Genomic DNA, 14,490 nt, shown 5'->3' with positions numbered 1-14,490 from the left:
TTGTTTTTCTTATGTGTGGAGATAATGAACATTTCTACTCTTGTTTAGTTGTTATGCCTTTTCCTTCTTGTTTTATTTCTTCATTATATGTTTTTCATTTATATATTATTTAAATGTTAATAAGATTTCATTTATTCTTCATGTGTTATATTATTCTTTTGTGTTTGAATTATTTAGAATAAAATATTTGTGCTTATATTCAAATATATTCTTATTTATCTGTTTGTGCTTCATATCGTTTCTCTAATCCAAAATATTCTTCTTCTAATTTCCTTACTTCAAACACTCTCTTGATTATTTCCCCGATTTCCATCTCTTCTTCATATGAAGATGTCTCCCCTTCTAAACTGATAATTTCTCGTCTTTCTTCTCCTCGTTTTCTTTTAATCCTTCCTCTGATTTCTTCTCCGCCTCTCTTCATTGCTCGTATTTGCTCTTTGATTATCCCCTTGACTACTTTTATCATATTCTCTATCTTTTCTTCTTCCCTTTTCATTCCTTTTTTCCTTTCCTCTCTCTTTTCTTTCTTCTCTTTCTTTCTATTCATTTTGCTTTTTTTTGTTCCTTCTAGAACTTTCTTCCCCTATTTATTCACAAAATCTCCTTTTCTATCATTCCTGACTTATTCGGCTGTACAATCTTTAATTGCACACTAGTGACGTCAGGAAGATTATCTCATTTCACCATCCCTTATGTCTTATGACTATAGGATTGTGTCTTATGAAATATTCTTCTATCTTTCTTTTATTCTTTCTTATTCTTCTTTTTGTCTTTTCTTTTCTTGTTTTCTTTTATTAATGTAAACTACTGATTAAGAATTCAAGAATAATTCCTCTGTCCTATTTGAAATAAGAATTATGATAAGTAACTTTATTTTCAAGCCAGTGGAGTAGGTGAATTTTTACTTCACACAGTCAAGGGTTATGAATGATTAACATATCTCATGTTAGTTATTTTTATTTTTTAGGAAAAGAAAAAAAAGGTTGTGTATATTGATGAGGCAAACAAAATATTTACTTAGAAGTGTTTTGAATTTCAATTTTATTTTCAAATTATTTTTTTTTGTTAAACTAAACCTAAAATAATATTACTTTGAAATACATACTTCCTTGTTACAAAATATTCTTTTTTATTTCCTTAAAAATTATTTTTTAGGTAGTATTTCTTTTTGTTAGTTTTTTAATGAAAGTATCATTGTTTTGTCTTAAATATATGAAAACCTTTCACAAAGGTATTAGTTATTTGTAGGTATTACAAAATATTGTATTTAATAATGACTTGGATTTTTCTTGCTCTTTTTAAACAGACTCATTTTGTATCAACCTAACAATAAACAGAAGAAGATTTGATAATGAACAAAATTTTGAAACTTAGTAAGATGTGATTCTTCACAATTAAAGTTACTTCAAAAAATTGTTGTTATCATTAAAATATTCCTGTTGAAATAAAAAGAATAAAAGAAAAATATAAATATTGATAATAATTATTTTTTTTTTGTTTAAAACCTTAAAAAAATAACAAATATAGAGATAATGATAATAGGATTAATTTACAGTAAGGAATTATGGATAAAAATGTTGTTGTTTAAGAAAAGCCTATATGTTTTCTGAAGTGTATTAACTTTTTGTTATTTGTCTTTTTGTAGGAGTGAACTGAAAAGAATAGAACTTTAAGACTTTTTTCTTCCATGTTAAAGTTTAAATGCCTCATGCTTGACCATGATGATACTTCAGTTGATTCAACCCCTAATATCCATTATCCTTGTTATCTAGAATTTATGAAAACAAGACCAAATGACCATATACTAACATACCAAGAATGGTTTAAAATGTTATGGTATAAAGGTTTATTTACTTATTACCGTGAAGACCTTCATCTTTCTGAAGATGAAATTCAACAACAATTGAACAGTTCAAGACAATATACTTTAACACATGAGCCAGCACATTTCTTTCCTGGTTTTATTGAAATGTTAAAAGAATTTAGAAGGTTAGGAGGGATTATTGGAGTAGTATCATTTTCAGATGAACAAAATATATTAAGACATTACCGTTCTGAAACAAATGGAGAATTTGTTCCTGATATTGTCTATGGATGGAATAAAGAAGCACCTGAGAAATGTAAGCCATATGCATTTCCTGTTCTTGATGTTCTTGAGAAATATCATTTAGAAAAAAAAGATATTTTAGTAGTTGATGATTTACTTCCAGGTTTAGAAATGGCAAAAAATGCTGGAGTTAAAAAAGCTGGTGCATTATATGGAAAAGGGCATGAATTTCTTAGAGAAGAAATGGAAGAACATTGTGATTTTTTATGTGAAACTGTAACTGATTTAAAGAACCTTATTATTGAATCTAAGAAAGAAGAATGAATTAATTTTCATATTCTTTTAATTCATATATTGGAGTATTTTCAATTATCCATTTTTGAGTTAATTCATCTTTAATTTGAGGTAAAATTTTTGATCTTATAGAAGCATTAAACTTATTTAACCATATCTTTTCTTCTTTTGTTAATAATGAAATATCTATTAATCGACTACAATAAGGAACTAATGTAAATGGTTCAAATTTTAAATGGTTTTGATCTTCTTCAACAACCACAACAACATTTTCAATTCTTATTCCAAATTCATTTTCAATATAAATTCCTGGTTCAATACTTGTTGTCATACCAACTTGAAATGGAAAATCATTGTTGAAATGAGGTGGGCATTCGTGAACAAGTAAATAATATCCAACTCCATGCCCTGTTCCATGTCGATAATTCCATTGAGGATTTCCTGCAATAATTGGGTCTCGTGCAAAATGATCTAAATCTTTTATTTTAGTATCTTTTGTAAAGATTTTATTATGAAGATCAATATGTCCTTGTAAAACTCTAGTATAACATTCTTTAACTTTGGAATCAGGTTCTCCATAATGAACAGTTCTTGTTACATCAGTAGTACATCCTTCTTTATATTGGGAACCAATATCACATAATAATGATTTGTTCCAATCAATAATACTACTCTTTTCTTTTGTTGGGCCATAGTGAATTATAGCCGCATTAGCACCAGTAGCAATTATTGACTCAAAACTTGGACCATTATACAATTGATAATTCTTACTTCTAACTTCTTCTAGTAATTCACAAGCATCCCATTCAGTCATTTGAGTACCCTTTTTACTTTCCATTGTTGCAAAAAACTTGCAAAGAGCAATACTATCAATTATATGAAGTTGTTTCATATTTTCAATTTCTTTAGGTGAACGAATAGACTTTGTTATTTGAATAAAGTCCAATTTTTGTATTAATTCTGCACCTTCTTCATAGTCATAAATACGGTCTAATAATTCAAGATTAGTAAATGGCTCAGAATAATAAATGGTTGGTCCAAACATAAATTTTTCTAATAACTGAAAGAAACTATTATAAGGTAATACAATTACACCTGCTTCTTTTAATTGTTTAAATTCTTGAATTTCTTTTGTCTCAAGTTCATTTCCAGTAAACAAGAAAGATCCATTAGGATTTAAGATAGCATATGCATACGCTACAGGTGAAAAAGGAATATCAGTTCCTCTAATATTAAATAACCAAGCAATATCATCTAATGCTGTTAATATTAAAGTACCTAAATGATATTCATTTCTAACTAATTCTAATTTTTCTTTAACTGTTAAACCAGAAGCAGTAAATTCTTCTACTTTTGCCAATACTAATTCTTGTTGTTGAAGTTCATTAAAAATATCAAACTCTAACAACTTATTATTATCATTATCAAACATCTGACCAAGCATTGGAAAAGAAGTAATCAATGGATTAAAACCAACAAGAAATTCATTTCCATCATTTAAAATAAATTGAGTCGGTGTGATTGTACCTAAATCACTTTGTCTCATTAATGTCCATTCTTTTGGTAATTCCTTTTCAGCTTGAATATAATATCGAGCATCTGTCCATAAAGCAGCTACATCATGACTAACAACAATTGTCGCATTTGATCCAGTAAATCCACATAACCATTCAATGTGTTTATAATATGGATGAACATATTCAGTCATATGAGGATCAGATAATTTAGAAAAATAATGAGTAATTCCTTTTTCTTTCATTTTCTCTCTAAAACATAAAAGTCTTTCATGAAATACTTTCATTGCTGTTTAACACTGAAATATATTTTAGTCTTAAATTAAACTTCATGAAAAAATTAATTTACAAAAAATTGATAAATTAAAAAATAATTATTTTTAACTAATTAAAAAATCAATCAAATTTAGTTTGTATTCTTCTTATTCCTTCGAATGATATTTATTATTTGTTTAGTTATTAATGAATTTTTCTAGACAAATTGCAAAATCCAATTCCAATACAACTTAACAATGATGTCTTTGTTTTTTCATCCCATTGAGCTTGAAAGGTAACTCCTGTTAATGCTTTAATAGTTCTCAAACATTCTACTGCTTGTGCTGTTAAATCACCACACCTTAATTTACTTACATCTTCAGAACATAACGTCATTAAAATAAATAACCAAGGTTGATGCATAGAATCAATACATCCTCCTGTTTCAATCTCTCTTAATAACCCACAAGCTACTTTCTGACCAATATCTTCTGGGACATTACCAGCTTCACCAAATAATTCAGTTGAAATAATATTACCATTTGTTGTACTGGCAGTTAATATAACACCATATCCAGGAGAAGTACCAGCTTCTTTACCTTTCCAATGGTCTGTAGTAATATATACATCTTGAAGGTATTGACTTAAAATACCTTTTGAAGCTTCTCCCATACGATTACTCATTTGGGGTGATGTTTTTGTTGAATATGCAACACCACGAATAGAACGTACTAATCCTTGTTCTGTTAAATTAATTGGATTTAATTGTTTGATAATTGAAGAATTAATAACAACTTCACCATCTCCAACAGGAGGAGCACCTCGTTTAATAACTTTAACGTTAAGCATATCTTCTTCTATTCCAAACTTTTGGATTAAAGGAATTGTTGTTGAACGAATAAGATCAATTGAAAGATCATCATTTCCATTAGTAATTCCATTTAATGTAATTGTTGTACTTCCTTTACCAAAAGGAAGAATAAGTAATAATGGAACAACGTAATAACCTAATGACCTTCCATTATTACATGTATGTTGAAAATTACCACCATTTACAATCCCTGGTTTATATAAAATTGAAGTACCATCTTTACCTATGTCAATCTGTGCTCCACTAGTAACTTCAGACACTAATTTTAAAAAATCTACTTCATAATCTCTTATTCCTGGATTACTATCTTGTTCACGAATAGAAGTAATCCTAATAGTTTGACCAAGTAAAGTAGATAAAACAATACGATAACGGAATGCTTTTGCACCTTTTAATTCAATTGCCATTGATATAAAATAAGTAAAAAGGGTTTTATTTCTTATTTTTAAAAATTTTAATTTTGTGATATTTTTTATTTTTGTTATTAATAAAAATAAAAAGAAAAAAAGAAAAAAATGGAAAAAAGAACTTCAAAATCATAGTGTTAACATGCTTTTTGTAGTTTTCTTTATATTATTCTTCATTGGAACAATAGCAAATGAAAGTGATTATCAAATAAATGATGAATTAGATGATTTTGAAGATATTGAATTTGAATTAATGGATGTGTCAGATGACATTGAAGATGATAATGAATATGAAGAAGAGGAAGAGTTTGATTTAGGAAATGATGCAAAGTCAGCTGAAGCTCTTGTTGTAGATGTAGAAAGAACACTTGCAAAAATGTCTTCATTCCCATATTCAGATGAATTTATGTAACCGACAAAGTGGTAATATTTTTCATTCATTTTGTGGTTTTCTTTCTTTGAAAGACAAAAAAGTAACACAAGAGAATTTAGAAAATATTAATTTCAAAATTAGTAAGATAAATGAGTATTAATCTTATTAATAATATCAAAATTAATAATAAATAATAAACTATCTTTTGATATCCAACATTCTCATTCCTTTCTAAATAACTTTGTGCATTAATTGGTTTTATAAACAAAAACTTTTTATAATATCTTTATAATTGTAAGTATATTAAATGTTCTTTAATAATAAAGAAATGAATAACAAACAAATAACTAAAATATATGAAAATACAAAGACATAATACAATTTCTATATAATCACCTGGAATAATATAACAAATTAAATTTAATAGATTTATAATAATTTCTAAACGAATAAATGGGTTTATTTCATTACAATAATCAACTGGACTAATAGACTGTGATTTAAACTCTTCTCCTGATATCACAAAATGATAATTAATTCCAAGATTAATTGAATTAAGAATAAAAGCTGTTACTATAAATATGATATGATAGAAATCTTCCATTCAAATTGTAATTATCTTTTTAAGTTCATATCAAGAACTTGATCTTAAAATTTTATTCTACATTTTCATATTATTCACAAAGCTGTTTAATTCATTAGTTTTTGCTTCAAGTGATAGAAATTAGTATCTTTCATATTTTTGTTTCTTCCTTTTGTTTTTTTGTTCAGTTATACGCTACGTCATCAACAGGGTTTTTTAGAAGTTTTAAAAATTTTTATTGGTAAAAAGCAATACTAAAAAGAAAAAAGCAAAAATTTGAAAAAAACTGAGAATTGATAATTTAAATAGCTATTTGAAAATGGCAAAATCTTTTGATGCCTCAAATTTACCTTCATTACCATTCACTAATAGCGCAACACATTTGGGTAAAGGATTAATTAACCCATTAGTTAAACAAGTACCACAACAATTACCAAAACTTACATTATTAGATAATTCAGTAAATAAAATAAGACCTGGCATTTTACCATCATCAGGAGGAAATGCACAACATGCATTACCATCATTATTTAATGAAATTCATACATCAATTCCTGTTCAGAAACCCAAAGGAAGGAAAAAAACAAATTTTTCAGAAGAGGAAGAAGTTCCTACCGAATCACATTATGTTTTACGTTCAAGAAGTGAAAGAAAAATCCCGACATTATCAATAGAAGAAGAAGAAGATTCAGATTATGATCTTGAATTTGAGAAAAAGAAAAAGAAAGAAAATGTATTTGAAAATGGTATTATAGATAACCCTTCAGCTTCTAAAGTCTTTGAAAAGATTTTAGCTATCAAACAAGAAGATGGAAAACAATTAATTTGTGTTAAATGGAAAGGGTTGAGTTATCTCCATATAGAATGGATATCAGAAGAACAATTTTTATTAATAGGAGGAAATGTGAGTGGAAATAAACAAAAAATAAAACGATTTTTACAAAAGAAAAATAATGATGAAGAAAAAGATATTTTCCCAATAGAAAATACAGAAATTGAACGAATTATTTCTGCAAATACCGAACGAACAAGATATTTAGTTAAATGGCAAAAGTTACCATATACAGAATGTACATGGGAAAATATTAATGATATTTCTGATAAAGAAAAAATCAATGAATTTGAAAAACGTTCTAAATGTTCAATTGTTGCACCATTACCAAAACGTGTTTGGCAAAAGAAAGTTGAATCACCAAATTATAAACATGGAAATAAATTAAGATCATATCAATTAGAAGGGCATAATTGGTTAGTATTTAATTGGTGTAGAGGGAAAGGATGTATTCTTGCAGATGAAATGGGGTTAGGTAAAACAGTTCAAGTAGTATCATTTTTAGAACATTTGTATTCATTCCAAAAATTACAAGGTCCATTCCTTATTGTAGTACCATTATCTATGATTGAGCATTGGCACCGTGAAATATTAGAATGGACTGATATGAATGTAGTTATTTATCATGGATCAAAAGGTAATCGTCAGTTAGTTAAATACTATGAATGGTATTATAAAGATTTTCAAGGAAAGTTAATACCTGGACATCTTAAATTTCATGTGTTACTAACAACTTATGAAATAGTTATTAGTGATTGGGAAGATTTATCAAAAATATCATGGTTAGTAACTGTTGTTGATGAAGCACATCGTCTAAAAAATAAAGATTCAAAACTATTAAAAGCACTATGTAATATTCAAACAAACCATAAAGTTTTACTTACTGGAACACCAATTCAAAATAATCTTGGAGAATTATGGACATTATTAAATTATATTGAACCTAAGACATTCCCATCATTAGAAGAATTTGATCATGAATTTAATTCACTTGATAAAAGTGCAGAACAAGTAAATAAATTACAAGAGAGTATTAAACCATTTTTCTTAAGGAGAATGAAAAATGAAGTAGAAAAATCAATTCCTCCTAAAGAAGAAACAATTATTGAAGTTGAATTAACAATGGTTCAAAAACAATATTATCGTGCATTATATGAAAAAAATAGAGAATTTTTAAATAAAGGATGTGTTGGATCAAATGTTCCTAATTTACAAAATTTAATGATGCAATTAAGAAAAGTATGTAATCATCCTTATCTTATTCCTGGTGTTGAAGAAAAAGATACTGCACAATTTCCAGAGGGAAGTCCTGATTATTTTAATCAATTAATAAGGTCTTCAGGAAAATTAGTGTTATTAGATAAATTATTACCAAAGTTATATGCAGATCATCATAAAGTATTAATATTTAGTCAATTAAAGAAAGTATTAAATATTATTGAAAAGTATTTAAAATATAAAGGATATTTTTATGAACGATTGGATGGAAGTATTAAATCAGAAGACAGACAAAATGCTATTGATAGATTTATGAATCCAGAAATGAATAGATTTATATTTTTATTATGTACTAGAGCAGGTGGTTTTGGTATTAATTTAAGTGAAGCAGATACTGTTATTATTTTTGACTCTGACTGGAATCCACAGAATGATTTACAAGCACAAGCTAGATGTCATAGAATTGGTCAAAAAAAAGAAGTTAAAGTTTATCGTTTAGTTAGTAAAAATACATATGAAAGATATATGTTTGAAAGAGCATCTATGAAATTAGGACTTGACCAAGCTGTTTTAGCTAATATCACTACTTCTTCAGATCCTAAAGATAAACAGCAACCATCAAAAGAACTTATAGAAAGTTTATTAAGAAATGGTGCATATGGAGCTTTCAAAGATGATGAAGAGTCATCATCTAAATTTTGTGAAGAAGATATTGAACAAATTCTTGAAAAAAGGTCATCAAAAGTAGTTTGGAAAGGTGGAGAAAATTCATTAGGTGGTTCTTTTTCTACTGCAACATTTCAGTCAGAAACAGGAGAAACTATTGATGTTAATGATGAACATTTTTGGGAAAAAGTTTTACCAAAAGATAGAAATGTATCTCAACTCACAAAGATATTTAATGATGTTTTTGGAGGAAGAGCAGGAAGAACGTCACAAGCACGAAGAAATTCATGGATATTAAATGAAAAAGAACAATATTTAAAAGATGTTAATGACTTTGCAAAACAAATTATTGAAGAATATGAAAGTAAAGGAAAAATAAGCCCTGATAGGGATGGTCTTGTTTCACTTATTGAAACCATTCTCACTGTTAAAAGTTATTTTGAAGAAGATGAAGTTAATACATTAGAAGAAGAATTAGAACAATTAAAAGTTACACGACATAGAAGAACTACTTTAAGTAGAATGGTTAGTACAGATATTGAAATGGATGAAGATGAAAATGAAGAAAGTCTTACAAAGAAAAAGAAAGTAAAAAAAGAAGAATTAAGCATTGAAACAAAAATCAATTGGTATAATTCTGTTATTAATTATGGAAGAGTTAATTGGATGATTTTAAGAGATAGAGCAAGAATTAGTGAAGATTGTCAACAAGATGAATTACGAATATTAACTATACGATTCTTAAAAAATTGTATTGCTGCTTGTGATATAAATGGTATTGAAAAGAAATATTTTGTTAAATTACTCCTTGCATTCCATGATGTGAAAAGAAAAAGAAGAGGAAAAGATGAAGAAATTAATGATGAACATCATTATACTTTAGAACCAGAATATTCTTTTATTACAAATGATGTTAAGTCTTGGGCAGTTAAATTAAAATATATTAATCGATTATGTTCATTATTTATTCACACAGACACGGTAATTGGAGCACTTGTTGACATTCCAAATCAAAATTGTAATTTCCCTGAATTAAAGAAATGGTGGAATGATGAGTGTAATAAAGATCTTGTGATTGGAGTATATAAATATGGTTTTTCTTCATCTGAATATCTTCAACAAGACCAAAAGTTATGTTTTGTAGAACTTATGAAAGATGATGATGATGAAGATAAACTTGAAAAAGAAAGTGATGAACCTGGAGATAATAAAATAGTTATTAAAATACCTAAAGAATTCCCATCAAATAAAGACCTTGACAAACAAGCAAAAACAATTATTGCTTGGTTAGATAAGTTCATTAAAAAACAAAAAAAAGAACATGCTTATGATGAAGAACAAGAATGAAGTAATTTTTTATAAAAAAATTATTATTGTTTAATTGAAACTTTTATTAGTAACGTTTTTAGACAATATTTTATATTGAAAGAGTTTTTCTTTTGACTAGGAATTAATTATAAGTTTGTTATGAGTAATTGCATATAAATTAACATAAAATCTATCAGCGATAAAAGAAAATGTAATTATAAGAGATGTACTTAAGAAAAGAACCTTGTAAAAATTAAAAAAAAGAAAGTTGGGGTAGAAAAAAAAAGAGATAATACACAATGAATGTTAAAGAAAAGAATATACTATTATTAAAAATGATTAAACAAGGTTAACTCCTGCAGAACAAAACAAAGTACATTGAAGCAATTTGTTCTAAATTATTTTAGGATAGTATGTGGTTTAACTAATCTTCAATGAATGAAGTGCTTTATATTAACATTTCTTTACACTAAATGAGTTAAAGTTATTGTTTATATACAATAAAGAGATTATGTTATAACATTCTTTATAGAGATATATTGTTTTATTTATTTGGGTATGTGTTGTTGTTTGTTAGATTTTATCGCTATTGATTAGGAAACTATCAATTTAAATAAAGTTTTCATTTTATTAAGTTGATTTGAGGTATTACTTTTTGTTTTGTAGTGGAATTTATTTGTATTTTTTTATTTGATTTTGTAGTTAAGAAAATACAAATGAAAAAAGAACAATTTATTTACAATTAATCAATTATTAATAATTAAATTAAGATTAAAATATTTATCATATATGTTTTTTGTTTTAAGAATTTAAAAAAGAATTAGTTAAAACGGGAAGTGAATTTAATTTTGGGGTTGAGTGAATTTATTAAGAAGTGAGGCAGTACTATCGGAAATAGAAATTAGAGTTGACCTATTAGAAGAGAGTATACTACGGATCATACCTAATAATATTTTTACATAAGACTTCTTTTCATACAACTCTTTAAATAATGAATCAAAGACATTAGCATAATTACCGCTTAAATTCATCTTATCTGTTGATGGTATTTGAAATGATTCATTACAAACATTCATTTTAGCTAATTGTTCAATATAAGAATGAACAATAATTTGACCAAATCCTTTAATAGAGAAATTCCTAATAAAAAGGTGATTAGATGATAAAATGTTATCATCAATATTAATTGAATGAACCAAACGTTCTAATACCATCATATGTCTTGTTAAATAATTCACATCAATTTGAGCATAATTAAAAAAGATTGTAATTTCATCAACAGGATAAATAGAGTATTTTGGGAACCATCTATTTTGTTTAAAAATAATATTTGGTACACTTGAATTAGATGAAGATAATGTAAGAAGAGTATTTTCTTCCTTTTCATTTGACAACAATTGGATGTTTATCATCTTAATAGTAAATGTATTAATTTCAAATGATAATTGTGATTGTTTTCTTTTATCAACTTTATACATTCCATTTTTAATACCAACATTAATTAAAACTAATGTTTCAATATTTTCATGATTTAGTTCTTTATCTTTAATGTTTATTTCAATTTCTATTGAATTAAAATTAACACTTAACCATTGTTTTATTTCTTGATTATTTAATGAAAATTTAATTTCTTCATCATTACTTTGATATTTAGAATTATTTGGTTTTGAAGGGGTTGTGTCTTCAGAGCCAAATCCCATCATTTGAGTACCTTCAGATTCTTGTAGATCAGACCCTTCTCCAAAAAATTCATTTGTTTCATCCTTAAAAAATAATCTATCATCTGGAAATGTTGATAATTTGATGGTGTCTTTATCAACTTTTCTTTCTATTCGTTCAATTCCTTCAACAATAAATTCTTCTTCATCTATACTATAATACTTAAATGATTGTTTTTTATTATCATTATCAAATGTTTTTAAAATATTATTTAAAAACTTTGTAATTTCTTCAATATTATTTGTAGTGGAAATACATGTTGGTGGTAAATTAATGTTCCAAACATCATCATTATTTTCAATTAGAACAACATCACACAACCTCATTATTATAGAGTCATTAAATTTTAATTCTTTTGAATCAATTAAAATTCTTTCTTTTGAGGTATTACCAATAATTCTAATCAACCCATTATCTAAAGTAATAGAAGAGTCACAAAAATGTAATTGTAGATGATTTATTTGAAGATGAATTTCAGTTGGTCTTGTTTGAATAAATGTATTGAAATCATGGATAAAAGAATATTCATAGTCTTTATCATTTTCTAATACAGTAATTGTTCCAATAATAAGTTGATCAATTGGAGGAGTTAAACAATACATAGTTTCAGTAATAGTTTCTTTATTTTCACTACGAATTTGATTTAATAAATCATTAAATGATTTATATTTCGTAAATGTGTATAAATTTCCTTCTATTTTAATTATTTTTAAATCAATTTTAATAGAAAGTATTGAAACAAAATTTCCACTACCAAAAAAGTTAGGTACAAATCTTAACCTAATAATCGCATCTTTGTCTGTATAATTATTTTTGTTATCTTTAATTGTTATTGAATTAATTTCAATTTCAATAAAATCACTGTTCATTATTTGTTTGCCTTCTTTATTATTAAATGGTAGAATACATTGATCAAGTGAAGATGATTTTATTTCATTATTTACGTCATTTTGTGGTATTTTAAATAGAAGATTGAATACTGAAAATATTAAATGAAGTTCATTAAAGTCTAATATCATAACATTGTTTATAGTAATTGAATAACAATGATGAGAATATCGAAGATAAAGATCTAATTGATCAAGAACATTTTCATTTAATGTATAAAATCTATTTAATGTCTTTAAATTATTTGATGTTTTAATTAAGCGAGGGGTTATTGTTTCATTAGTTGGAGTAAAGAAATTTACATTTTGTGTGTTTAATATAGCTTCTTCCCTTGTTGTGATTTTAAATTCGATTAATTGCATTTCCATAATTTCTATAAAATCATTTTCATTTATTTTTTTCTTAATTGTAACAACTGTTTGATCTCCATCAATTCCACCACTAATTATTTCTCCTTTTGGAGTACGAGACATCCATAACCCTTGTGTATTTTGAATAACAATATTTATTTGGTCCATTCCAACATCAATTAATATTGAATTAATCATGAATTTAACTTCTTTATTGATATTAAACAATTCACTAAGTATTTGTTCTAATTTTGATATTAGTTGAATGAATGAAATAAACTGGTTATTTTGTTTCATATCTTTAATATGTATATTACATGTGATTTGTTCTTCTGTTACTGCAATAGAAAGAACTTCCATATATTCTTGATTATTATTAAAAATATGAATTGAGTCAATACAAATGCCATACTTACTTTCATTATCTGGTTTAAGTAGTACTTGAATATTAATACCATTATCAATATAAATATTCATTTTAATGGGTTCTTGACAATTCCAAATAAGATGAATTTGAGGTACTTCACTCACTTGTGTTTTAGAAACTGAAAAAAACCAGCTACTTGGTTGTGTTTTTAATGTCAATATCTTTACAAACTCTTGTTTAAATGTATTAATTTCTTTAATTTTATTAAATATTTCATCTCCATTTATTATTTCATATGGAATATTCCATTCAATACTTCCTATATTAATACTCATTTCTTTTTTTAATGGATTTTGTTCATAACCAAAGAATGAATCAAATAATGATTCAATTCCTTTAATACAACATTTTTCTTTTTCTTTTTTTACACAACACTGAATTGGTTGATTATTGTTTGTATTAATACTAATTTCTAATTCATTAAATGACATTGTTGGTTGATCATTACAAGAAATAACAAAATCTTTTATCATTAATATTAATTCCTCTTTATTACTATTCCTTGTAACAAATTTTAATGAAGAAACAGAAACCTTTCCATGTTCATTTCTCATAGTCTATTTATTAACATTATTATTTTATTTTTCCTTTCATAACAACATCTTACAAACTGTAAATATCTCATTAAACTTGTTTGTTTTAAGTATAGAATTTTCATTCATCTCTTCTTCTTTAAAGTCAACTTCTAACTCTATTGTCTCTATTTCAAATGTTTTATTGTCAATATTTTTTATATCA

General features: G+C 25.9%; 7 protein-coding genes across 7 annotated transcripts; 2 read left to right on the top strand and 5 right to left on the bottom strand.

Annotated features, from left to right (window-relative positions):
* Positions 1-211: 211 nt before the first annotated feature.
* EHI_115400 (uncharacterized protein) lies at positions 212-547 on the bottom strand (the record flags this gene model as incomplete). Its single annotated transcript, XM_644886.1, has 1 exon — positions 212-547. One exon carries the CDS (start codon positions 545-547, stop codon positions 212-214), a length of 336 nt encoding a protein of 111 aa, XP_649978.1.
* Positions 548-1,708: 1,161 nt separating this feature from the next.
* EHI_115390 (uncharacterized protein) lies at positions 1,709-2,371 on the top strand (the record flags this gene model as incomplete). Its single annotated transcript, XM_644887.1, has 1 exon — positions 1,709-2,371. One exon carries the CDS (start codon positions 1,709-1,711, stop codon positions 2,369-2,371), a length of 663 nt encoding a protein of 220 aa, XP_649979.1.
* Position 2,372: 1 nt separating this feature from the next.
* EHI_115380 (aminopeptidase, putative) lies at positions 2,373-4,142 on the bottom strand (the record flags this gene model as incomplete). The annotated part of the gene is made up of 1 exon (XM_644888.1): positions 2,373-4,142. The coding sequence occupies one exon, from the start codon at positions 4,140-4,142 to the stop codon at positions 2,373-2,375; it is 1,770 nt and encodes a 589-aa protein (XP_649980.1).
* A 172-nt stretch (positions 4,143-4,314) lies between these two features.
* Positions 4,315-5,388, bottom strand: EHI_115370 (RNA 3'-terminal phosphate cyclase, putative; the record flags this gene model as incomplete). The annotated part of the gene is made up of 1 exon (XM_644889.1): positions 4,315-5,388. The coding sequence occupies one exon, from the start codon at positions 5,386-5,388 to the stop codon at positions 4,315-4,317; it is 1,074 nt and encodes a 357-aa protein (XP_649981.1).
* A 204-nt stretch (positions 5,389-5,592) lies between these two features.
* Positions 5,593-6,546, bottom strand: EHI_115360 (uncharacterized protein). Its single transcript, XM_644891.2, has 2 exons — positions 6,103-6,546; positions 5,593-6,045 (listed from the first exon to the last, which is right to left on the bottom strand). Exons 1-2 carry the CDS (start codon positions 6,363-6,365, stop codon positions 5,877-5,879), a joined length of 432 nt encoding a protein of 143 aa, XP_649983.2. The 5' UTR covers positions 6,366-6,546; the 3' UTR covers positions 5,593-5,876.
* A 117-nt stretch (positions 6,547-6,663) lies between these two features.
* Positions 6,664-10,407, top strand: EHI_115350 (chromodomain-helicase-DNA-binding protein, putative; the record flags this gene model as incomplete). Its single annotated transcript, XM_644892.1, has 1 exon — positions 6,664-10,407. The coding sequence occupies one exon, from the start codon at positions 6,664-6,666 to the stop codon at positions 10,405-10,407; it is 3,744 nt and encodes a 1,247-aa protein (XP_649984.1).
* Positions 10,408-11,210: 803 nt separating this feature from the next.
* On the bottom strand, positions 11,211-14,414 carry EHI_115340 (uncharacterized protein; the record flags this gene model as incomplete). Its single annotated transcript, XM_644893.2, has 2 exons — positions 11,211-14,309; positions 14,364-14,414. The coding sequence occupies 2 exons, from the start codon at positions 14,412-14,414 to the stop codon at positions 11,211-11,213; spliced, it is 3,150 nt and encodes a 1,049-aa protein (XP_649985.2).
* Positions 14,415-14,490: the final 76 nt, after the last annotated feature.

This window comes from Entamoeba histolytica, genomic scaffold (genome assembly GCF_000208925.1).
Source record: "Entamoeba histolytica HM-1:IMSS scf_1104750518031 genomic scaffold, whole genome shotgun sequence".
Taxonomy (NCBI): Eukaryota; Evosea; order Mastigamoebida; family Endamoebidae; genus Entamoeba; species Entamoeba histolytica.
The sequence above is the reverse complement of the archived record's forward strand: the minus strand, read 5'-3'. Positions and strand labels throughout refer to the sequence as shown.